Below are 27283 nucleotides of genomic sequence, written 5' to 3'. Positions count from 1 at the left end.
ATTTGGAATTTGTCAACTTAATTGAAAATCAGGACTTGAAAATTTAGGGGTTGTTGAGGTTTTTTCTACATCATACTAAAACAGAGAACTCTTCAAGTAGGAAAAAAAAAACTTAAAATGGTATGCACATTCTCTGTAATTCTTAAAGAAACAATGTAAAACTAAGTCTTTCATATATTCCCATTTTTTCTACTCTGCAGCTTGTGTTTGTTCAAATAAAATTCATTCTTGGACTTTTGTTGGCAGAACTTGGGTTCTACAAACAAAATGACAGCAAAGATTTTATTGGCTAATCTTAATCTGTCTGTGTTTAGTTGTCTTGTAAAATCCTGATGTCCTTCTGCATTTTTATTGCTATTACTTGGGCAAAGACTGCATGACAATGTGGAGTATGGTTTGTTTACCAAAATGCAAAGATACACAGTTCTTTATCATAACAGTTAGTATCTTTTTTTGCATTAAAAAGTATTAAATCATCAATTATTCCTAGGGAAAAAAAAACACAACATGGTCTTTTGTGAAAATAACAGAATGATTGTTATTCTGTCACATTATATAAAATGGTAATTTTATATAAATATTGCAGTCTTGAAATTGATTTCTATGTTTGTCATTCTACTACATTTAAAAAAAAACCCTTAGTTTTCTCTTAAAATTTAGTAGCTTAATGCAGGCAATCCCAAAGCAGAATTAATATTTCTTTTTTCTGAAATCATTGTTCATAACTTGCAGCTCTAAATCTACAGACATCTCTGAGTGTGTGTGTATACGGCTTAGCAAGTTCTGCTGAAGTCATATCATTAGTAATTTCTTTTTAATTAGGTTAGATTAACTGAAAAGATGCATTCCCAAACAGTCAGGGGTTTTATATACCTAAGCAATATAGAAGGTAGAATATATTTTATAGAGTGTCATTCAAATCTCCTTATTTATCTATCATATAACATAACAGTGGTGAATTTAATGCCTTTTACTTGATGAAGATCTCAAGAGAAAATTCTGTAGTGGATTTTTATGTGTGCCTGGCAAGTGATTATGCAACAGAGGTTTAAGAGAACCACATTCTGCAAAACAAGATCAAGATAATATTATCAAGAGGCTTGTTTAGTTATTATACATTGGGGAATAAAAACAACAGAAAAACCCACCATTAGCTTGTAGAAGGCCTTTTAACTTTCTCCAAAGTGCCCTTTCCGCCATTAGCTGAGTTGCCACAAGGTTGTATCTGCAAGATTGGGGATAGCAAGGGAAATCCCACTGATTGCTACTGCACAGGTATACAAATGCACAGGAACTCTCTTACATATTTACAAAAAGGCAGAAAGGAGGGTCTAGGTATATAAAATGAAGAACTAGGTGCTACGTGACATTTTTTTCTTACTGTATCTTATTCATATATTTTTATAGTAAATTAGTATGTTTCACAAACTTTTAGTATTTCACAGAAATGTTAATCTAATTGGAATTTTGTTCACTGACCCAGGAAAGTACTTAGAAACATTTCTTTCTTTTTATTTATGAATAGTCTCATGGAAGGTAATCACTAAGGAAGCAATATCCATTAAAACAGAGAATCCGTTCAATGGGGATTGTTTTAGATTTTCAGAATTTGAACTGCTTTTAGCCAGTAGTCATCAAGTGTTTCTGCCAGATCTTTGATAACTGCAGATGTTTATTGTAATACTATTTAGTGTGTTATTGGCATGTCTGGCAGGAAGTGATGAACTTGTGCTTCAATAGGCTGATTCATTGAGACACGAGGAATAAATCTGAAAATTTCTTATCTTCCTTGAGATATTGAAACTTTATTTTCATTCATCCCTTATTCCATCATCAATTCTGTGTTACCTATTTTAGAATTAAAGTTCTCTGCACAATCTTTTTGAATTCAGTTACAAGTGGTAGAACATAGATTATGAATTTTACCCACACAATATCAGAAAGAAAAAGGTCAAATAGAAAAAAAATTAGAAGATACATACCTAAAAAGGTATGTAATGCTTAACTGCTCAACAAATATACCAAATTTTATAAGATAATAAAAGCCTTAGAATTACAATGATGAATTAATAAAAATCAATAAAATAATAAAAATCATTTTAAAATAATTTGTCAATTTGCTAGGTGCTTGTGACATAGCACGACTACATTCTTGTGATTTACTTATTTTACTGTGCAATAATATCTCATAGTCATATTAATGAGTAGTTTTTATTGATTTATGCTGTTATTAAAACCATTAATGTACTGCTATATTTAAACAAATTAAGATATATACTTACAAAGTGAAAACTGCAGTGTTATGTTCTGTAAATTTAACTACACATTAATATTTGAATACATAATTCAGTAATACTTGAGGCAACAACCTTGTGACGTTTGGAGAAAGTAAAAATAAAGTTTTCCTTTAATATCCATAGAGGGTTTAATACCTTAAGATTCCTGCCAGAAATGATCATCAGTACAGATCAAAGTTCAAGAGAAATGCTCACTGTTTTGCTAGATTGCCCAGGTAGTTGCTACATTAAAATGTATAGACACCCTTATAGACATACACACTTTTCTGACCTAAAATTGATGCTTAGCTTCATGTTATTCCCTGAACTTTTTCAGTGTTTCCTGTAGGAAGCTTTTCAATTTGAACATGCTCTTTCACACAACAAAGAAAATGTTATGAAGTAAAAAAAAGAACAGTTTAATTGAAATATGACAAGTATAAAATGAGAGTTTGACCAGTTAAATGAAGGAAAAGACGAATATTTTTCTATGTAGAAAAACTGTGCATGTTTCATTTCTTGGAGAACTACCTTAATGCTGCCAAAATGAATATTCGCAGTACTTTCAGCAGTACTCTGCATGGTTCACTTGAATAGTTAGTCCTTTATACTGCAATTTTGTTGTTAGGTCAACATAGAAGAAATATTCTGCTCATATTGGAATGGTAATTCTGCCAGATCCAGAGGAACCAGTAACTGAGATTTTCTCACATCATGCGAAGATTGTCTGATTCCTTTTAACGTCATGGAACTGTTTGATCTTTTTTTCTTCAGCTGCATGGTGCTCCCATTTTCTTGGTACCTTCCAAAATTTGCTTTTAGATTTCTTCATTTTAGTAAATTATTTCTGTTAAGAGTTTGAAAGTGGTGTTATAAATGGTTTCCATCTAAATGAAGTTGCGCTTCTGTATTCCCTATCCCTTGCTGCCTCACTTGCACACCCTAACAAAAGCAATGTGCTCCTCATGTTCTTTTTTTTGAGACACACTGGAAGAACAGGTGGATGCTACTAAAGAGCATTTTAAAAATGAACAGTTACAAAAAAGAAAAAAAGACAATAAAATTGTACACACTTTCTGAAATAGTCTATATACATTACTGCAAAGTTTAGCTGGAATTACATCTTACTGTATGAATGCAAGTTAAAAACAAGTATGTGGTATTGCACAGAAACAGCAGTAGTGTCTTAAATCACCTCAGTGTCACACTGTATTTCCAGGAATTGCCATGTGTTCAAGTGATGCAGATGCAGTAGAAGTGAAATAAGAAATCAATCTCTGTAAAAATTATATTGAACACGTTGAGAAGTGTGTGTTGTATTTTTGTGGGGGTGTATGCTTTGTCATGGAAAACCTAAAGAAATATGAAATAGAATAATCAAACAAAGCAGCCATTGTGCTTCCAGAGAGATGACAAACAAGTCTCAGGAAAATGTCAGAGAGGAAAGAAAAGGAAGAGCAGTAGGAAAGCACAGAAAATCTGCTCTAGTGACTTTTTGAAAGGGCTTTTGCTGGTACTTTCCCTGATCTCATTCAAGTAACTATTAAATAATTATTTTTTTTTAAATAATAACTTGAAATATGCAGTTGACTAACCTAGAGTTAAAGTGGTTTTCCTTCTCATATATATGTTTTTAGAAAGCTTAGTTAATCAAAACTTGTAGAGGAAATAAAATCAAGGTGTATACTTTCACAACCGTGACATTACCACTTCCCTTTTCCAAATCCTGTCTGTTCATGAGAGCTGCAGAGGGAGGAAGGGGAAAATGATAGAGATTTCTCTAGAACAAATTGGCAGGGCTATGCTGTGAAATAACTGAGGGAAATCCATCCTTACAGGTACCCACTGAGTGTCCCTTTATTTTTTCCAAAGTATTTTTATATGAAATGATTTTAATGTTTTAAAAATAGTTTAGGCATTTTCTGAATTTTCTTCTTAGATAGTTTCACATTTGTTTCCTCAAAAAAAATTAAAGATGTTTGAAAAGAACAAAGGCAAAACCTTAGCATATTGTACTTTTCTTACTCTAGCTGATTTCCAACCTACAATGTCATTGGATATTGGAAAAGAAGTGTAGGGGGGTTTGCATATCAACTTTTGTATGACTAGTTTCTATGTATGAAATATGATTTATTTAGTTTGTGATTAGGTGTATTGTCTTCCCAATATGTTGCTGTTACCCTTATTTCTTTAAACGGGCAATTTGGGGCATGGAATAAGGGGGTCATATCTTGACTGGCGTAAGGTTTCGATGTGCTCCAGACTAAAGAGACTATCTCCAGTTACACACAGACTTATGAACAGAAACAACATGGGTAGAATCCATCAGCCCTAAATATCATTGATAGGGAGCTTGCTGAAATGATCTCAGACTCTGACCACTGACTTTCCCAGTTCTTAGGAGATTCATATTTGGGATCAGTCACAGTAGGCATGTACATCTGACAGCATTTGTAAGTTGCTTTCAAACACAATGCAGTTTTGAGACACAGCTGTATGAGAAACCCCAACATTTCTGTAAATAAGTTTCCAGGGGGAAACTCTTTAACCTTGAAACATTCAATAAGTTTCTGTTTAGTTAAAGCATTTTAATATATTTTTAGGACTAGAGAGACACACACACACACAAAAGATGTCAAGCTTCTGAAGTTTTTACTTCCTTAACTTCATCTTGGTAATTCTCACAGAGTTCCTTTTTCATTGCCTCAGTCAGTCCCAAAAGAATGCTTTAGTCACCTATTATGTGGACAGCAAATACCTGTTACAGTCAGTAGGTAGCTGCAGAACAGCTGCATGCATCAAAGACCTGAAGCAGGAACTGAAACAAGTGAATGAACTCTTTTATTCAGGAGCATTTATGAATGGGTATAACATAGTTGCTTTCATTAAATAAGACTTAGCATGTATTTTAGAAAATTTGCTGCTGCTATGTAGGTGGACAGTAAAAGAAAGAGAGAAAATAATAAACAATAGCAAGAATGCTAATCTGTGACATCAGAGTGCAGAGGGAAGTTCTGCTGTTCATAGTTTTTCTATTTTTTCAGTTACCCTATAGAATTTCTGTGAGCTATTTTCTTGGGGGTTTGGTCATCCCTGAACAGCATCCCTGTTATCATGACAGTGAGACAAATAGTTAAAAAATGTTTTTCACCTTACTTAGATGAAAATGTTCTGAATTTAATTTCTTTTATCCAGTTGCTAATTTGCCATAAGTATTCTGTATCCCAGCACTGCATAAAAATAAAGGTACATAAAATCAGCAAATTATAGTATAACTTTAAAATGTTGTGGGATGTACAATTCAACCTCACTGTTTCCAGATGCTCTAAGAAATGCTATTATTTCATCACTGAATGCATCTGGCAGCATTCCTCATTAAGAAGCAAGGTACAGCATACTTTTGGTCTCCAGTGTCTTTTAAATGCAAATGATAAAACTCACATGCTTTAAAACACATTTTTGCCATTTAAATTTGCACCCTTTTGCACCTTTACTGTTCTTTTGTAAAGGATAGCAAAATTTCAGAGAAAGATTTAAAAAAATGGAGTAACATATTATGGTACCTGTGTTAAATGTATGCTTAAAAATATTACACAATTTCTGTAATTTACTTATGAAAATTGACTTTCTTTCAAGATCTTAATATGTTAAGAAAGCATCCACAATTAAGTAGTTCAGATTTCAGTACTACTATTTTGCCCCCATCTATTTCACAATCAATTCCCTGGGTTAGAGAAGCAGCAAGTACTCTGGCATTATCAGCATTTACAATATACATAATCTTTGAGCACAGAAGCAGAATTACTATAATTAAAACTGATGGAAGAATTCACCTACCTGGCACAAAGGAGCTATAGGAAGAATTGAAGTCTTTGTTAAGGTATGGACACAAAATGTAGTACTTCTTAGGTAAAGCACAACAGAGAGTGTGGCTGGACAGCTACGATTTTAAGCAGTACTTCCTAAGAGTAAAAGGAGTTAAGATTTAAAAAAAAAAAAAAATTAAAAATAAAATTGGTGTCTCTTTTAGCCCTTTTCATTTTATATTTATTTCATTTATAAATGTTGAAAGACCTACAAAGGATTTATAACCAATTATACTAGCCTCTTTAGTCATAAATAAAGGGGCTCTTTCTTTCATCTCCTCCTCCCGCCTGTATAAAACTAAGCACCATTGAGGGAGACCAAATATTTAAGCTAAAGGACAACATTGGACTAAGAACAAAAGGGTGTAAACTATCTGTGGATAAGACTGGAGGTTCTTTGAAAGGGCTGGTAGGAAAAGAAATTACCTGGTTTTGAAACAGGACTTGATAGATTCAGGAACAGTGCTGTATGGTGTCCCTTGTTATCCCTGACAATCGCTGGGAAGACCTGTCCACTCTTGCTTCCTTTAATACTTACAAGCTGTGCACAAACTAGTTTATGTCTTCATTTTTGGTCACTTTGCTGTGTTTCCACTCTGACCTAACTTCTCTGAAGCAGTATCTTCTCCTTCTCATTTCTCCCTCCCTCACCTTCCTCTTCCTACCTAAACAATGTTTTGTGCTTTTGACTAATTCACTACCATGTACTGGGTGACCCTCAGTATTTCATCAGGGTATAAAGATTTACGGAGTGCTATCCACTGTAGCTCAATGCTATTAAGAGGATGAAGCTGCAAGCTAATAAAGAGGTAGTGTACACCCTTGTGATATTGAATAGATTAATTAAATAGATGTGTTTGTAAAAGATTAGACTTACGCTGTTTATGTAAGTGAAACATTTTATATTTTGTAAATTTCATGAAATGGAAAGGAAAATATATGTTATATAGAGGACTTACAGCCACATAAAATTAGCGCATTAATAAAATTGTTGTACTTCTAATCACAAGGAAGATTAACTCCTTTGAGATCACTGCATGAGGTGAACATAAGTATTGTTTCTCTTCAAAAAGTTATTGAGTTACTGGGATTATGATCTAAACAAGTGAATGGGTCTTATAGCTGTCACTAATATTTCAGGCACATTTGTTTAGCCACTGAATTGAGGCTGGGTAATGGCACCTGCTCTTGTTCCTTATTGTAGATAGCAGACAAAACACTCATAGAACAGGAGTGTATTCATACACTTCAGATGGCAAACAAGCTGTTGTTTTTTGTCTAATATGGTATTAAATGGCAAAAAGTTTAATAGAAAAAAGTATAGCACTGTATTTAAACAAATATGGCTCTAGCTGTAATCAGTACTCTGGGGGAAGAGAAACTGATTCTTCAGAAGACTGTAACCTGTCAGTGAGATTTGCATGGTGTTCCCCTCATCAATTAGAATGATTTTTTCCAGTACAGGAAATCTTCAGTCTTGAATAAAGGAATATACTTTATGGTGACCTGTGCTGAATAAATATTGGCCTGTACAGTAGCAGAATTGCAAGGAATCATAGGCTGAGGTCCTGAGATAGTCTGCAGAAGGTTCAGGTATGGGACTTTGCCTAACACAAATTTCTTTCTGGTGCGTACTGAATACTGCAGATGATCTGCTGTTTTATGGTGATAGTAGCACTTTCATGCCTGGGGAGCTGTGGAAACAAAAGCATTAAAGACTGACATACAGGGGTACTATTACTATGAAACAGTGCTGAATTTTGTCCATAGGTATTGCTATTATCCTGTTATGTTCTTCTACATGCTGTAAGGATTTCAGTGAAGAGAGGGATGTTTTTTATTTTCTAGATGCCCCAGTTCTTTAAGCCTGAAACAGTGAACATATGGATGATTACAAATAAATTCTCTGCTTGATCCAAAATGAAGGGCAGTCTGTAGAGCTGATCAGTCCATAGGTCTAGGAATTCTGTCTTGTACTTCAGCAGTGAATGTGTAGACACCAAAAGGAGTTCTCAATGCTTCTTACGTTTAGTCCTGTATTAACTCTGGATGTCTGTGAAATCTCTGTTGGCCTAGGAACACTTAGTGCAAAAGGATCATTATGGAAAAGTTTGTTGTAAGAAAAGGCAGCAGTGCCCAAATTGTCAATAATTTCTAAATCAGAGAATGCAGTATATGACCTGCTAGGTTTGATAACTTCAAAAGCTTCTGGTTTAGCTTTTGCACTTGGTAGCACAGGACAGCCTTCATTAAATATTTTCCATTATTCAACTGAAATTACCTTCATCATCCTTTCATATCATTGCCAGTAGACAGTGGCAGAAGTTTTCTGACTGTTACGTCTCTCCTCAGAGACACTTCTAGTCAGATAAAAATCTTTTTCTGAGAACTCTGCAGGTATGTTAGGAATACAAGCAAAAACCAACAAAGAAAATTGGAACAGTAACAGCTACATGAAAACCTGCATTTACTCTTTCTAGCTCAATCTGTGCCAATTGGAGTTTGTATAAACACAACCACTTAACTATCATCTAGAAAGATTTTCAAATATATTTGAAGAACATGAACCTGCAGGGGTAGACTGCCCCAATTTGGTTGCTTGAAAAGGCCTGCATTTGGGCTAGAAATGTTTGCATTTCTACAGATTCTGATTCCACTTAAACATACGCATTTCCAGTCATGCTCAGTCAGATATGTGTACGTATATTTGAACTTGAAGTGGCGCTTTGATACTATAGTATGTTGCTGACATACCAGATATATCAGTAATGATTTAATAAAGTTTCAATCTAATAATTGTATGTTTGTTTTCTGGTAATTTGGCCATTTCTGTCTGTTGTGATTTTTTGAAACCTGAGACAAATCTTTCTTTTTACAAGTAACGTGTAACAAGATGAGTGTGGCAGGTTGACCCTGGCTGAATGCCAGGTGCCCACCAAAGCCGTTCTATCACTCCCCCTCCTCAGCTGGACAGGGGAGAGAAAATAAAACAAAGAGCTTGTGGATCAAGATAACGACAGGAGAGATCACTCACAAATTACTGTCACGGGCAAAACAGACTCAACTTGGGGAGAATTAACTCAATTTATTACCAATCAACCAGAGTAGGGTAATGAGAAATAAAACCAAATCTCAGAACACCTTCCCTCCACCCCTCCCTTCCTCCCAGGCACAACTTCACTCCCGGATTCTCTACCTACCCCCCACAGTGGCACAGGGGGATGCGGAATGGGGTTTATGGTCAGTTCATCACACGTTATTTCTGCCACTTCATCATCCTCAGGGACAGGACTCATCACACTCTTCCCCTGCTACAGCGTGGGGTCCCACCCACGGGAGACAGTCCTCCACGAGCTGCTCCAGCATGGGTCCCTTCCATGGGCTGCAGTCCTTCAGGCACAGACTGCTCCAGCATGGGTCCCCCACAGGGTCACAAGTCCTGCCAGAAAACCTGCTCTGTGGGCTCCTCTCTCCACAGATCCGCAGGTCCTGCCAGGAGCCTGCTCCAGCTCAGGCTTCCCACGGGGTCACAGCCTCCTTTGGGCATCCCCCTGCTCCGGCGTGGGGTCCTCCCCGGGCTGCAGGTGGAGATCTGCTCCCCCGTGGACCTCCCTGGGCTGCAGGGGGACAGCCTGCCTCACCACGGTCTTCCCCACGGGCTGCAGGGGAATCTCTGCTCCGGCGCCTGGAGCATCTCCTCCCCCTCCTTCTGCACTGACTTGGGGGTCTGCAGGGATGTTTCTCTTACATGTTCTCACTCCTCTCTCCAGCTGCCAATTCTGTGCCCTCTGCAACTTTTTCCCTTCTTAAAAATGTTATCACAGAGGCCCTACCACTATCGCTGATTGGTTCGGCCTTGACCAGCGGGGGGTCCATCTCAGAGCCAGCTGGTATGGGCTCTGTCAGACATGGGGGAAGCTTCCAGCAGCTTCTCACAGAAGCCACCCCTGTAACCCTCCCACTACCAAAACCTTGCCACACAAAGCTAATACAATGAGCAATAAAACATACTGCTTATTCTAAAACTATGAGTTCTGTGGCTTTCAACTGTTTTCAGTTATAGCACATGGATAACAGTTGAGACTGACCTGAATTTCAAGAGAGAAGCCCCTGTAATGCACTGATATTCTTGGAATTTTTTGAAGAATGGCAAAGTTAGTTTCTCAGGGATTGGTCTTCATGCTTCAGGTAATAGTTAGCCTTAAGCAAATTTATTTATACTTCCATTGCTTCAGGGAACAGCTGATTTGGCTCAAAATGTATTTTCCAATGCACAATATGTATCAGCATCTTTCATATCCCAGATATTTCTGTAAGCATTGTTTTGAAGTGAAACATAGACTAAAGTGTGTAATTAAGTAGAAAAAATAATGTATAAAATAATGAAAAAACATTTAAATAATTTCCTTTTTTGTCTATAATTCCTGGTAATTCTGTCATACAGGAGCAGTCTTATTTGTTTAAATTAATACTGAAGCTTTGTGGTTAAAATGGTCTTTTACTCTGTTTGTAGGCAGAAATAACATAACGTGAGAATTTCCATAAACTGCATTGACTGTCTTATTTGTACTATATTTGTATAAATTGTTCAGACACAAATGCTTGTTTTGGAGTAGCCAATTAAATATTAAGGAAGAGAGTATTGCTCATTGAATACTGCAATGCTAAGGAAGATAAGAATCAGAAGTATTTATTGGAAACTGGTTCATAATTGCCCAATGGAAAAGAGGCAAGTGTCAAGAAATAATTATTTCTTGAACTAACTTAATTCTGCTTCATGCTTTTCCAATACTATTTGCAATCCAATTTTAATTTTACAAACTTTTTTTTAAAGCCACTTTGCTTCCACTCTCATTTTAAAAACCATTTGTACTGTGAGGTCTCTCTTTGTCACGCATCTTCTTTGCCTACTCACAGATGTAAAAGCACGATATCAGCTTTTTCAGTTTTGCTCATATGAGTTGAGCTGAAACTGCCAAGTTTCCAAAAATACTTCCAAACATGCTTTAGTCAAGAAGGCATTTTAAGTATTAAGTACTATTGTTCCTTTTTCATTCTGAGAGTGTTAAGAATTTTTTAAAACTTTAGTTCTCTAGATTTCATTGGGGTTTTTACTATTATATGTTATGATCTAATTCTCTTCATGTGTTTTAGTACAACTTCTTAGTTGTTTGTCAGCTACATTACCGGCTTGTACGTAGTCTTCCACCCAGGTACTTGGCAAGCCCAAGACTTGCACTTCATGTGAATTTCAAGTGTTTTATTTGTGAAATGCATGTACTTCAAGATCAGACATTCATCAGGAGATTTACTTCCTTTTACTTCAGAATTTCTGCTTCAGACTTTTAGTCTGAGTTAGGCATTTAATGTTAAATTTTCATCTATAGACGTGAGATATGACTCATTTCATCTAGCTTCAGATGTTTAAAGTGTAATGTTATCATCCAGACTCTCCTTACTTAGAGATAGACACCTGTGGGTGATGATTCTTTTTTATCCTAAGATCTTTACTGATTCCTAGAAAAAAATATTAACAACTTCTTTAGAGTTGAATATTTTAAATGGCGAAGTTAAATGATGTGACTTCTGCTCTTGGAATAGATCTGAGCTAAAGGGCCATATGGGTGAATTCATTCATCAAAAACATGGTCCTTTTCAATTTTAATTGCTGTTACAGTTCTGATCTATAATAAGACAGAACCTGATTCCAACAGCCAAACCCCTGTCTAAATCTCTGAGCAGTGTGAATATTAATGATCAGGTATGTTTGAAGGTTTAGAGCAAGCCATGGTAAACACAAGGCACCAGAATTTAAAAAGAATGCACATCAGCTAAGAATTATGCCATTGACTTGCCCACGTATAGGTATATAGGATTTCCCTAAATCCTTAAAATGGGTAAAAAAATGAGGCAACAAAGGTAATTTGGTTTTCCTAAAATATGAGTCATATTTTTCTCTGCAGACTTTGGACTGTAGTTCGCTAAGTGAGATCTAGCAGCTCCTATTTATATTTTTAACATTCTCTCTGTTCTCTTCTTGAGAAATGCATGTGAAAAAGGGAAGCATAAACCCTGTCTTGATGTGTACACTTAGAGATGTGCAAAATCCACAAATAAGAGCCAGCATGAAAAACAAGCATTTCCCTTGATGCCCTTTTCTCCTTCATACGTATGAACACAAGTAAGGACATGCACACACACAGTTAGCTGCAGTAAATGTATTCAATCAACTATTAAATAAAAAAACAAACCCAAAACCTGACTCACTTCTGCAATTCTCCTTTGATATTAATACTGCAGTAAGGCAACAGTGCATCAGTGAATGTTCCTCCAAAGCTACTGGATTTGTCTTTTTGGACTTACTGGACTTGTGCAAAACCTTCAGCACCACAGAGCAGTGCATTATTTAGTGACCTTCCATAGTGTTAATACCTTCTTGTGAGCACTGAAGTTGATTTTTTTTTTCCTTAGTATGTGTGTGGTTCAATACTATCACCTCTTCAGACAGTACCTAAGAAAACAAAGTATCTCCAGGATAGTATGATACAGTATAAGTATCTTTTAAGGTATTACTGCTTGGTAATTTTAAACCAAAGCATTAATATTAGAGTCCTTTCCTTTTCAAAATATTATTTGAAATAAAAATCAAATATCATGCTTTATCACAGTTTCTAATCTACTGTTTTGTTTTGTTTCATACAGTTTTTTGATTTAATTTATCTTCATAATATTTGACTAAGATGTTCCAGAAATATGTTAGGCAGTATGTCTGTCATGCTGTCTCCTCTCATCTCTTGACAAATATAAATGTTTGTGTGCAAACATTCTTTGCTTAATTAAGAGGAAACACAGCTCTTATGCTGTGTTTGAAAGTTTTCTTCAAAATGTTTATATCTAATAGGAGGTTGAAATTCTTGTTATTCCAAAGTCAAAGAATTGAAATGGTTCACATTTGTGGCTTTTCTAAAAAAGCCAATTGTGAATAAAAAAATTAGTTATTAGTGTTAATTTTATTTGGTTTATGTTTCTTCCCATTACATATTTCAGTGTGACTTCAGTAGTGTGATTTCAGTAGTGTGACTATTATAAATGTGTTGATTTCATAATTATCTATTGGATTTTACAAAATACGGACGTTGCTACAGTCTGAAAAAAATACTGATAAGCTAAAGTCAGTGTTTCTAATATATTTACCACACAATGACAAGTAAAATGGTATCACTAAGATACAACAGCATTTGGTGACAGGATCTTGTATTTCTTGCCAACTCTGACTTCCTACTACCCTGATACTGACTTGCTGACATTTTTTCTTTGGAAGAGAATACATTGGGTGTCCTTTTCTCTTCCTACTGTATCACCTTTCTGGCATTGTTGCACGCAGGCTGGTTTCACTGAACCTAGACTATGTGGATAGCACTGCTGCACTTCTTCCTTTATAATTTATTTTTTTCTTTGTGAAACTGTTTTGAACCCCCAGTGGTGGGTCAGCCCTGGCCAGCAGCCAAATGCCCTCCCAGCTGCTCTCTCACTCCCCCTCCTCAACAGGAGAAGGGGGAAAAATAGGATTAAAAAGCTTGTGGGTCAAGATAGACAAGGAGATTGCTTACCAATTATCATCACGGGCAAAACAGACTCAACTTGTGGAAAATTAATTAATTTTATTGCCAGTTAAAATAGATTTGGGTAGTGAGAAACAGAGACAAAAAAAATGAACCAACAGCTTCCCCCCACCCCTTTCCCCAGGCTCAACTTCACTCCTTCATGCCCACCTCCTCTACCTTCCCTGCCGCGCGGTGCCCTGGGGTGGGTGGGCTGGAGCCGGCTGGAACCAGCTGGAACCGGCTGTGTCCAGCTTGGGGCAGCCCCGGCCCCTCCTCACAGAGGCCGTCCGGCAGGTCCCGCTGCCAGCGCCTGGGCACCCGCACCCGGTACACGTACACGTAACGCACGTTACCCTCCTCGTTTCAAATCGAGGCATTCGTTACCCCCCTATATGCTGCAGATGTCAGCATGGCTGCCTGTGGGATATTTACTTGTTGAATTTTTTTCAGCTGTACATACTTGGCCTGAGCTTGGATTTTTTTTCAAGGATCAAGCCAAATGTTTTTCCACTTTGAGGACCAAATCAACTTTCACATAAGAATCAGGAATTTAAAAGCTTACAATTTTTTTAAATCATAATAATAATGACTGCCTGATTATGTGCAAGATTATGAAGTGAAGTGCGTCTGCTGTTTCAAGTGCTTACATGTAATTTCATAATTAATTACTTTTTTTTAAAGAGAATGAAGTAGTTCATTATTTGTTAACTTTACACATACGCTCATAGAAAATACTTCCAATTCAGCTTTGTTGGTCAATGATTCCAAAATTCAGTGGTTCTATCAGTACAGTGTGGCAAAAAACATGATTTGCTGTCTTTTATAACCATTTTGGTCACATTTAAAAGCATCTGATGTAGTTGCGAAGGCTCTGTTGCAATGTAGTTTAGCATAAATAGTGCAAAGTCATTAGGCGGTGTGACTGGGCTAGGAGGAGAACAACATTTCAAGGTCTAATGTGGTTATTAATGAAGTCTGGGAAGACAAATTCAGTAACCAGAGACTGAAAAGTGACTGCAGTCTAATTTAAACATATACAAGGATATACTGACCGTTTCTTCAATTTTTTTCATAGGCATTTTTCATCTCTGCATCAGTTTATATGGAATTATACACATCTGAAATACATACAAATTTTTGTATGTATGTCTGAACTATGTTTTCACATATGGTCTAATATGACTGTTATGAGTCTGTTTCAGCTTTTGAACAAAGCAAGCATAACCTGTGTATGTGTGTGTGTGTGTATGTATATGTAGCTCAGCTATATATGGCAGAATGATAGTGAAGATCTATAAGACATAAGGTTTTTTTAGCTCCCATTCAACTCATCATGGATGTATTCCAGAACAGAACTATATTCAGGAATATTCATTTTGAATCTTGCTGGTGCATCCAAATATTATGTGATGATACATCTATATAAATAGCCTAATATTAAAGGATTACTTTTGAGTAAAGGCTTATGTGAGTTGACATAGTTTTCATGAGTTTCTGAGCATTTCGTGCAAAGTAGCTGATCTAAATCCACAAAACAAACATTCTATTTTAATATTCTATTCTAGTTTTTTTTAGCTTAATTGATTTTAAACTATTGAGCTTTACCTCACTTAAAGTTAATCTAGAAGTTATGATTAAAGATAATGTAGAAATCCAGAATCTTTAAATCAGATGCTAAATTTAAAACAAAGCATCCAGTTACTGCAGAATTTCAGAAGTATTTAAGAATAATGTGATAGCTGAATCTTGACTAAAAGTTTAGCATATATACATTGGTCTATTTTAATATATATAAAATAAGCCTTTATATATATCAAATAGACTGTTTTATATATATATAGTTTGATGTGTATAATAGTCTGCAGATAAAGGGAAGAACTATCTTTGTAACAGTGGGGTAGGAGCAGTAGAGGTACCAATCATCTTCAGTCCTTAGTAAGTAATAAATAAGGTCTAAAATATTGCAGGAAATAAGGGGCAGAGGATTTCAGGAGACATAGTTGTTCTTATACAGTAGAACTCAAGATGCACTGGTTTGCTTTGCAGTCCTGACACACTCTTGTAGGACTTTAAAGAAGCATTCTAATTTCACTGTGCTTCAGTTCCTGGTTATTCCTACTCTGATCATCCTGAGAGTGTGTCGTGGTATAACCCCAGCCAGCGACAGCCCCACACAGCCACTCGCTCACTCCCCAGCTGGTGGGATGGAGGAGAGAATAGGAAGAGTAAATGTGAAAAAACTCATGGGTTGAGATAAAGCCCGTTTAATAGGTAAAGCAAAAGCTGCGCATGCAAGCAAAGCAAAACCAGGAATTCATTCACCGCTTCCCGTGGGCAGGCAGGTGTTCAGCCATCTCCAGGAATGCAGGGCTCCATCACGCGTAACTGTTACTTGGGAAGACAAATGCCATCACTCTGAATGTCGCCCCCTTCCTTCTTCTTCCCCCAACTTTATATGCTGAGCATGATGTCCTACGGTCTGGAATACCCCTTGGGTCAGTCGGGGTCAGCTGTCCCAGCTGTGTCCCCTCCCAAGTCCTTGTGCCCCCCCAGCCTCCTCACTGGTGGGGTGGGGTGAGAAGCGGAAAAGGCCTTGGCTCTGTGCAAGCACTGCTCAGCAATAACAGAAACATCCCTGTGTTATCAACACTGTTTTCAGCAGAAATCCAACACATAGCCCCGTATCAGCTACTATGAAGAAAATTAACTCTATCCCGCCCAAAACCAGCACAGAGACTTTAGTCAGAAATCAACGATCATAATGGTTTTTTCCACAATGTGTTTTTCCACAGTGAGATCTCGGGTTCTTCTGTAGTCAATTGTCCACAAAATCTTTGACTTGGGTAGAACACCTCATATCAGAGTACTGGGTGTGAGTAGGTAGCATTAGCTCTTGTATTTTTGGTAGTAAATCATTTAAATGTGGATTGAGCCTGTGAAAAAAAGTAAAAATGCTTGAGTAGAGAACAAGAAGAGCAGAGAAATGGGGCCCTGGGGGAGGGAGGATTCTGCCCATCAGGAAGGAAGAACTTGAAAGGAAATGCAGGACCTTTCTGGGTAACTTGCCCTTTTTTTTTTTTTTTTTTTTTTTTTTTTAAATATCCTTTTCTCTTATGCATCCCCTACCCCTTTACTTCTGGACCTTCATTCCTCAAGCTCTAATCTGATAGGACTGCCTGTTATGTGCATTCCCTGACCTTATTGAGCTCTTGCTTCTCCCCTGCAGAGCTGAATTTCCTAACTTAATGAGTGCAAAACATTAATATTCACTCCCAGGGACTGATCTGTGGTCATTAGTGCTACTGCAGCTTGTTAGCAATGGAAGTCATTGTTTGACAGACTGAAAGATGGGTGAGGAGGGTGGAGGAAGACACTGTAAGTCTTTATCAAATATATGGATTTTACCGGTACAGCAAACAGTAAGCTTTCAGCAGCAGTATTTTATATGGGTGATTCATATGCCTGCTCACTTAATCACGCAAATCAGACCATAGAATGGTTTGGGTTGGAAGGGACCCTAAAGATGATCCAGTTCCAACCCCAGTGCCATGGGCAGGGACACCTTCCACTAGACCAGGTTGCTCAAAGCCCCATCCAACCTGGCCTTGAACACTGCCAGGGATGGGGCAGCCACAGCCTCTCTGGGAAACCTGTTCCAGTGCCTCACCACCCTCACAGTGAAGATCTTACATCTAATCTAAATCTACCCTCTTTCAGTTTAAAGACATTACCCCTTGTCCTATTACTACATGCCCTAGTAAAAAGTCCCTCCTCATCTTTCCTGTAGGCCCCTTTTAGGTACTGGAAGGCTGCTGTAAGGTCTCCCTGGAGCCTTCTCTTCTGCAGGCTGAACAACCCCAACTCTCTCAGCCTGTCTTCATAGGAGAGGTTCTCCAGCCCTCTGATCATCTTTGTGTCCCTCCTCTGGACTCGCTCCAACAGGTCCATGTCTTTCTTATGTTGGCCACCCCAGAGCTGAATGCAGTACTGCAGGTGGGGTCTCACGAGAGCGGAGTAGAGGGGGAGAATCACCTCCCTCGACCTGCTAGGCACGCTTCTTTTGATGCAGCCTAGGATACAGGGCTGCGAGTGCACATTGCTGACTCTTATTCAGTTTTTCATCCACCAGTACTCCCAAGTCTTTCTTCTCAGAGCTGCTCTCAATTCACTCATCACTCAGCCTGTATTTGTGCTTGGGATTGCCCTGACCCATGTGCAGGACCTTGCATTTGGCCTTGTTGAACTTCATGAAGTTTGCATAGGCCCACCTCTCAAGCCTGTCAAGGTCCCTCTGGACGGCATCCCTTCCCTCCAGCGTGTTGACCACACCACACAGCTTGGCGTTGTCGGCAAACTTGCTGAGGGTGCACTCAGTCCCGTTGTCCTTGTCAACGACAAAGATGTTAAACAGCGCCAGTCCCAATACCAACCCCTAAGGAGCGCCACTCGTCACTGCTCTCCACTTGGACATCAAGCTGTTGACCGCAACTCTTTGAGTGCAACCATGCAGCCAATTCCTTATCCACCAAGTGGTCCATCCATCAAATCCATGTCTCTCCAATTTAGAGAAAAATCCCTGTCCAGACAATGTTATCTTCAGTGTTAGTGTTGGGGGTTTTATGGTCAGTTTTCTTGCTCACTCTTTTCCAGAATATTTTTATAGCTTAAAATTCTTAGCTTGTGTGACTGCTTACTTGATTTCTTCACCTGTCCTGGGTTTTCATATCCATCACACATAAGCTTGATGTTCTCATGTAGGTGAATACATCAGTCTCTGGTGGAAGCATTATTTCAGGTGCACAAGAGGAAGAGTTATAATGTTTGAGGTAATCCTGCATGTCATGTTGTTGGCCAATGTGGCATTGTGCTGAAGAGTGGTCTGAAGCAACACAAGCACTAGCTTCCTCCAAGTACTGCATTAGAGCAGTAAATACATATATAGGAGTTAGTTTGCTGCGGTTAGTTACTCTTCTGCTTGATACATGCATGCTTTGGTTTTGCTCAGATTAGAGGCCACTGGCATTAGCATCCATTTCTGAGAAACAGGATCAGGGCTGCAGACCCTGCATGCAGGCCACATACATAGAAACCAAATGCAATACCTGTTTCCTGACTGTCATGGGTATGAAAGTGGGCAATACCTCTGCCCTGTAATAGGAATCGAGTTCCATCAAAGATGTTATTTGAAGTCCTGTATTTAAAAAAGCTCCTTACGCAGTAGTGTGCTATGCCTATAAGTAAATTCTGATGTTGTAATACATGTGTCTATACACATGTGTGTGTATGTGTTCCCTTCTGGTTAGCAAATACTTACAGATAATGAAGACAGTCACAAAAATCAAGACTATATTTGAAAGAGAGAAATGTGCTTAATGTATTACCTAAATTAATCAAACCAAATACTTAAGATCTAGATATGTATGATGTATTAATAGATCTTTATGTGTCTGTTTATGTGTATACACACACAATTAATAAATTATCTCTACATAAACACATATTTCCCTACTACCCTATGCCAGTTTTATAAAATCAGTTTGTTTATAGAAGTTGTGTTCAGGTGGTATATAAAATCAGCTTGCCCACCAAATTATTTATTCAGGTTGTTCCACTGGTCTTGCCTACTCTTATCCATTGTTGGTGTGACTTGACCCTCAAGATATTCTTCATTCCCAGTCAGAAATGTTCATACTGAGTTTATTATAGGTCAACAGAGATGTTGATTTCATTGTAAGTAATGTGCTTTCCATGACTGGTGGTTCTTTGGTTTAAAGTAGCTGTTATTTGTCACACTGACAGGTACACCTACTGCGAAATGCTGGCGATGAAGTTACCATCACTGTTCAGTACCTCAGGGAAGCTCCATCATTTTTAAAGCTCCCATTAGGTAAGAGGAAATTAACGGATAGGAGTAATCTGTTTTCCTCTTTGCAGTATTCTCATAATAAGATGACAGTGAGAGAAATACGAATTCAATCTTTGAGTGTTTTACACGAAGAAGTAGAAAATTGTGTGTGTACTTTATTACTTAACATGTAAGAATCTAATGCATACTACATGACTGCTTCTGTATAGTTTATTCAAAATAAAACTGAAAAACTCATTAAAATGCAGTACAATCATGGGTGATATCTGAAAGTTTTTCTACAGAAGCTTTGCCTGAATACAATAAAATAGTGTTTGCAAACATTTAAATCATACATTCACACTGAAAGGTATTTTCAGGACACTTACCAAACAAACAGATAACATTAATTGTGCATATTTCATAAATTACTTTGATATTTTGATAATTTTTGTCAGAGAGCAGAATTACAATGTGACAGCTGAGTAGTTTAACAGTGGCAATAGTAAATTGTTTATGAGCAATGCAGATGAAGGAAGTTTTTGTTCTTCTGGTTAGCAAATACAAATATTCAAGATACTTGTAATCAATGTTGCAAGTAGAAAAGTGCACATAATATATCAGCTAACTTAATCAGACCAAATAATTTTGCACCAGTTTATCTTACATATGATTCTCTTTCCAAATTAAGTAAAACAGATTTAAAATGTGTCTTGTTCTGGGGATTTATATAAGTTGGGCTCAACTATGTACTTGTTTTTTCTCGATTTCAACAGAATCGCAGGTCTCAGGTCTAGCTCTTGTCATTAGAAGAGTGTCTGTCATTTCATCTAGATTCTTATACCTATTAAAAGCAAACTTGACAGGCCTCCACTAAGCTGAACTATACATTTCATGCTAAAACCTTTATGTCAGTTCTTACTGTGTCTCATTTCCATTTGAAAATGGAATCTAGATTTGAAGAAATCTTGTGTTTACATTTGGAGATCTTTGTCTGGTCAGTGTTCCTTGTAATGAAACTTCAGGTTTTGTCTTCCTACTTTTCCTACTAGGTCATCAGACAACTATAAACTAGTTTCTGTAATGCCTTGGATAACCGTGTCCTAGCTTAAACATGATTTTGGCACGCTAGCAGGGTCTTACTGGTAGTTTCTGTATTATTGGCCATAGTCATTTGTGGTTATGACAGTCCTACTAGCAATTTTAACTCATCTTGTTGATTCACATCACTTGGACCCTATCGCTTATGGTTGGTTAACCTCAGCTAAGAGCCAAACTCTTACCCAGCCGCTCGCTCACTCCCCCTCCTCAAACAGAACATGGGGAGAAGATAGAATGAAAAAGCTCTGGGGTCAAGATAGAGACAGGGAGATCCCTTATTAATTACTGTTATGGGCAAAATAGACTCAACTTGGGGAAACTTAATTAAATGTATTGCCTATTAAAATAGATTCCATGAGTGAGAAACAAAGACAAATGAATTTAAACACCTTCCCCCAACCCCTTTTCCCAGGCTCAACTTCATTCCTGACCCCTCTACTTCTCCTGTAAGAGGTGCAGGGGAATGGGGGGTGAAGGGTTGGGGTCAGTACACAGTGTTCCTCTCTGCCACTCCTTCCTTCTCACACTTTTACCCTGCTCCAGCATGGGTCCTTCCCACTGGCTGCAGTCCTTTACAAACTGCTCTAGCATGAGTCTTCAACATGGGCTGAAGTTCTTCAGGAAAAATCTGCTCCAGCATGTGTCCCCCACAGGCTGCAGGTTCCTTCAGGGCACATCCACCTGCTCCAGCATGGGGTCCTACCTGGGCTGTGGTGTGGGCATCTGCTCCGACATGGTCCTCTATGGGCTGCAGGGAGATACCTGCTTCATCATGGTCTCTCCATGGACTGCGGGGGAATCTCTGTTCCGACACCTGGAGCACCTCCGTCCTCTCCTTCACTGACCTTGAGTTTCACAGGATTTTTTCTCACACTTTTTTCCTCACTCCTCTCTCTGCTGTTCTGCATTTTGCCCTTTCTTAAATAGTTGCCCAGAGGTGCTACCAGCTGGGCTGCGGGGCTCAGCCATGCCCTTGCAGTGGGGTGGCTGGAGCTGGCTGGAACCAGCTGTGTCCAGCACGGAGCAGCCCCTGACCATCTCCCACCCCTGGAGCCACCCTGCCCCCCAAAACCTTGCCACTTACACCCAGTACACACTCTGTGTGAGACAGCTGCCACCTTCACAAGTAGTTCACACAGGTCCAGGAATATCGGTGCCCTCTTGGTACATCACGGGAGCTAAGACGAATTTAGCTGCCTCCTGCGTTGCCTTTCTCACCAGGAGGCACTGCAGCCATTCCTGTCTGGGAGGCTGAGATCATGGCACTGCTTCCATGAAGTACTGTTTCTGGAAAGAGAAAGCAGTGGTTAGCAGGGAGACCAGATCATCTTCTATCTCCATGTGACCAGAGGTACGTGCAAAACTTCTGTAGGTAAATAGCCTCCATGAATACCTGAACCAGGAACTTGCACCTTACAAAGACCTCCATTCTCTTTCAGAGGGCCTGTTTCATGGCCTGTGGCCAGCTAGCACCATTTGGAGTCCGCCCCTGATTACTGTTGTTCAAAGAAAACCTGTTTGGAAATAGGGAAGACAGTGCCATTTTAAACAAACTATCACAGGCTATCAACAAGCACAGCAGAGAAGCAATGCTTCTTAAATGAAAGAGACATCTTGGGTACAAACAGCTCATTTTGGGCAGCTCATTAGATTTGCCTCCTTTATGCAGAGCATGAGGAAATCTTTGGCAAGCATTATGCTATCCTGCCCAGTCCCATGCATGATCCCACGCCTTCAGTGCTATACTGCATCCTCAGCAAAAGGACTTGCTAATCAAACAGGTGAGGAACTTAAGAAATGACCCTTCTGAACTGAACCTGGACCTCAGCACAGAGCTCACCTGCTCCTCTCCAGGGTGCTCTGTGCAGCCATCCAATACAGGCTGAAACCAAGCTCGGTGAGTCAGATGATCTTTGGTAAGTCACTTGACATAAATGCTCATTCTTGTGGTGAGGAAATAAGCAAATAAGGTGTCAAAAATTATGGAAAATAGGCCTGGTTTAGGGCCATACACTGAAGTTAAGGAGAATAGCCGTGGGGGGACAAAGCACCCCGTTTCAAGAAGACCTTTTCACAAGCCCGTGCACAAAAGGGAATTTCAGTCGTGAAGCATCAGTGACACATATAAGAAGCTAAGGAGCAATTCTACTATGCAATAAAGTAATTCCCACCTCACACTGCAGGCAAGATTTAAGTGCATACATGCATAAAGCTGAAGTATCTTGGCCTTTCCTAGCATCCCAGAAGACTCAGGCACATGGTGCCCTACCTTGAAGCATTCAGTCAGATCAGCTGCTATGCTGGCAGTTTTAGTACTGTGGTGAGTTCACTTCAAATGCAATCATACTCTCTTCCTATTAAGCAGTATTACTACTATTTCTATAACTACATCATCCAGAGTAGCATCTGCCTTCCCTGCTTCCTTCTCACACCTCTTCCTTCCCTACACTATCTCATGCCACAGCTAGCAAAAGCACAAGATGTCACAACAGGGAAATACCTGCCTGCAGTTCTCACCACATTTTTCTGGTTGCTTCACTCATTATTGTGAACAACAAATACAGGATTTGGCATGGATTTAGACATGGATACTGATTAACTGGCACTTAAGGATGAGACAAGGACTGCTTGTTTCTGTGTTTGGAGGAGGCCCTAACCCAGGGTGGTATGCCAGTATTGATCATTGTCTCTTTCACAGCTGCGTGGGACTCTTGGCCCTTACTGGGCTATTATGAGACTGTCCATAATAGTAAATTAAATTATGCCAGAAAATATTCTTGGCCACATGAATTTGATCAGCAATTTTATAAAATATTGCAGAATGCTTGGCATAATTTTGCATGGGGCAAACACTTCTTTCTCAAAAAACTATTGGGCCTGGATCAGAAGTTAGCACGGGACAGTAGGATCATTAACTGTCTGCTTCACTGGGTGGTCTGGGTCCATGGCTAGGATGATTCCTCATCTCATGGCCTGTGGTTTGCTCTAAGGTCACTGTCAGCTAAAGAGAGGATAGATTTGTGTTTCTGGAAACCAAAGGAAGGAATTTCGTTTTTTGGAGCTGAGTCAGGAAGGGCTATGAGGGTTATTTGTTAGCCTGTTACAGAATAATTATGGCATCAGCTCTTGGGATTCTCTGGAGCTAAGTCCATTACCCATCCCAGAGCTGAGCAGGGCTTGTAGGAGCCTTTTAGATAAGATTCACTGCTGCTGGGAAGACTCTTCAAGACATTTTGCGGTAAAACAGACTCTCTTCAGAATTTTTCTTTTTGATAGTTACACCAAATTATCAGAATATTCTGAAATTGCAAAGCTTGCAGTGTAATTAAATCGCCAGGAGTGTTTTCTTTGATTTTAATTTTGTCATTGTTCTGGAATGGGCCTTTTGTCTGTTGGAGGTTATCTATGACATAATTAGCAAGTTAGATAAATGAGATTTTATTTATATACAAGAGGTCTCCAGTATCATTCAGCAGTGTTGATCATCAGACAAATTGTTGTGAAGGATAAAGTCTTGCTGACTAGTTGCTGTACATTGATCTACTGTACTGTGTTTTGGGGGTTTTGTTTGTTATTTAGTTATTTAGTGTAATTCACTGACTGAAATAAACAACCACCTGTTGATGGGACTCTGAGTTGATGACCAGAACTTTAATAGAGACCTTTATAGATATAGAAAGCTTAAGGCTTTTAAAGTTAAAAATAAAATCCAGGCTTTATTAAAATAAGTAGTAGAATACCTAACTTTTTAAATTGAAAAATCTCAGTGATTCTGTCAAAAAGAATATAAAAGGATTTATAAACAACTTCTACCTATACCACTGCAAACGAGTTCTTGCTTTAGGTTTAGTGTCAGCTAGCTTGGTGCTTTCCTGAGTTACTGCTAGCTCTGCAAAATCCCCTGTGATCCTTACAAAGTTTCTTTCCCTCACCTCTGAGTTCTGCCTGTCTTTTTCCTGCTGCCCCTCAGTCTCTTTTGTGAACTGCAGACTCCTATATCCTTGCTCTCTCTCTCTCTCTCTGACCCCATCTCACCTTACAGCATAAGTTTGTTTTTTTTCCTCTGAGCATACTCAGCTATTGCTCAGGTAAAGATAAGGCAAAGATCTTCTCTCCCACAGGATCCTTCCTGACCCAGCCTTCTCCAAAGAACAAAAATGCCACAGCTGAGAATAAGCAAATGAAACAGGTGAAGCCTGTCATAGTGTAGGTTTGCGTCTCTCATAGGCTAGCTGTCTAACTATAATTTGGGTGGGATAAGAGGACAGCTAGGCAATTATGATTGCTGGAAATCTCACAACATACCAAATACCTTTTTTTCTGGCATCAGTACCCATCAGGATACTGTATTGTGGTCATGGAGCTGGGCGTTACCTGTAGCAGATGTTTTATTTTACATAAACACTTGGAGCCTCATCTGCTTGGGCAAGGGCCACAGTAGCAGATAGTACAAGACTTACTGTGTGTTAGTATATTTGGTATCATGTATATCATGTGTGTGTGTGTGTAATGAGACCACTGCACCTTCCATGAAAGCAGTTGAGCATATACAGTAGGAGCTTCTAAAATGATGAACAAGCCCATGACGGAGTAGTCCATGAGTGAGTGAGGCAGAACAGGCAGGGAGCAGACTAAAAGGCTTGTGAACTTGCTTGCAGTCAAGTGGTGGAAGTAGCATAGTCTGAGAGAGGCTGTGTAGTTTGTTGTGACTCAAAAAAACAAAGCAAGCTGCTACACTGAAAAGCAAATCCACAGGAACACTGTGCGAGGAGGGAAATTTGTTCCTTAAACTTTTATTCTTGGCTTTCCCATGCAATGGATGTCAGTTTTCTCTACTTAAAAAAAAAAAATTATTCTAATGCAGTATTTTGTATTATGGTAAAATCTGGATTTAGATATTTGAAAATACCTAAATTCATGTCTTTTGATATGCTCAAACTGCTGAAGAGGTGGCATAATTCCACTTCAGGAGTCTGATTGACTCATGGACCTGTCATAGTTGTCTACTGCCAGAGGCAGTGGGATTCACCAACAGGCAGACTCTTCAGTGGAGAATTTAATGCCAACTTTTTTATTCCAGTATTTTTATTTTAAAAAATTAGAAATTTTCTTCTGTTCCAGCAAGTCACTGTGGTCATCTGTGAGTATGAACATAGATTTTTGTGGTCTACTGTATGTTTATAGTAGCTACAAAATGTTGTAGCGAGCTACTAAAGTCGGCACTTGGGTTAGACCCATACAAGCAAAGCATAATGGTTCCTTCTGCTGACATCATCTAGTGCTGTTCAGAAAGGACTCCAAATGAAAACATGCTGAAACTTCAGAATTCAGGGTAAAATTCTGAGACCTCAGCACTGAACTGGCAGAGATTTGTTATGGAGAAAATGAGCTTTTGTTGAATTAAGTTCCGTTTTGCTAAATCTTCAAGATATGTGGAATAAATACATATAAAATTATATAACTAAGAATGACTTTTTTACTTTTGTGATGTTAAACTTGACAGAACTATTAATGTGAAAGTATTTACAGGCAATTTCAGGTGACTTCTTCAGATGGAAAAAAAATGAGTTTTCAGTGGTGATGAACATAATGCTGTGAAATTGATTTTATGTGGTTTATTGATAAGACCAAGTGCTGCCTGACAGTAATTGTATATTATTGGTGCTTTCTATTAACATTTTACATTTAAGCATAAGTTACACTATGATGTGACTTTGTGCTGTTTCCATTATTGTATGTTACAAAAGTAATAAGCTTTCATGGAGTCACTTTAACTACTAAAGCAGAATCATGATGCATAACTGCTGAAGAAAGAGACCACACTACATCTTGAAGAATGTAACTGTGTAATCTTAACATATTAACATAGTATCAACATTTCAAGATGACTGCTTTTAATTTCTCAGTTTGAGAAAGGACATAATTTTTGAAAGTAATTGGCATTTTAAGAAAAAAATATATCCATTAATAAAGCATATTTATCTGTACAGTTAGTACTTGCCTGAGAGTTTCTTATTAGCTTTGTTTATAAATGCCGTCCATGGTTATACTAAAGTGAGACTTTCAAGACTTAATAGGAAAGTTACTTATTAAATTAATGGGACTTGTGTAACTAAATTTCTTACTTGGTTTTGAATATCTTCTTCTCAGTGAAAAAAGGCTTAATCCTGCAAACAGTGAAGCATACAAGTAGTTCCCATGAGCACAGCCTCTACAAAATGACATCTAGCTACCTTGTTTCTTTCTAGACATAAAGTATAGCATATGGACATTTTATTGGCTGTCATCCTAAAATGCAAGTAGTACTTCTGGCTTGGTTTGGTGATTTATGTTCAAAATGCTTCCTGTGTTTTACAGCTGGAATAGATATTTCCTGATATATATATATTTATTTTTTTTTAACATAAGCTATTATTTTTCATGGTCTGTTTTCCAGGTTCCCCTGGACCATCCAGTGATCACAGCAGTGGGGCTTCATCACCTCTCTTTGACAGTGGCTTACACTTAAATGGAAACTCAACTAACACTGTAAGCAAATGAATAATAAAAACATGGTGTAAGCTATATAAATTCTCTTTCCATTCCAAGCTT

The 27283-nt window shown here is 38.3% G+C and overlaps 1 protein-coding gene across 1 annotated transcript in view; it reads left to right on the top strand.

Moving 5' to 3' along the window:
* Positions 1-27283, top strand: part of SNTG2 (syntrophin, gamma 2) — a 302322-nt gene that overhangs the window by 179202 nt on the left and 95837 nt on the right. Inside the window, exons 7-8 of the mRNA XM_010566720.1 lie at positions 19546-19633; positions 27129-27220. Coding sequence (XP_010565022.1) covers positions 19546-19633; positions 27129-27220 — 180 coding nt within the window. The remainder of the gene's footprint in view (positions 1-19545; positions 19634-27128; positions 27221-27283) is intronic.

The sequence above is a fragment of the Haliaeetus leucocephalus genome, unplaced genomic scaffold (genome assembly GCF_000737465.1).
Source record: "Haliaeetus leucocephalus isolate CR32 unplaced genomic scaffold, Haliaeetus_leucocephalus-4.0 Scaffold217, whole genome shotgun sequence".
NCBI classification, from domain to species: Eukaryota; Metazoa; Chordata; class Aves; order Accipitriformes; family Accipitridae; genus Haliaeetus; species Haliaeetus leucocephalus.
Note: the sequence above shows the minus strand (reverse complement) of the source record. Positions and strands in the feature narration are given on the sequence as shown.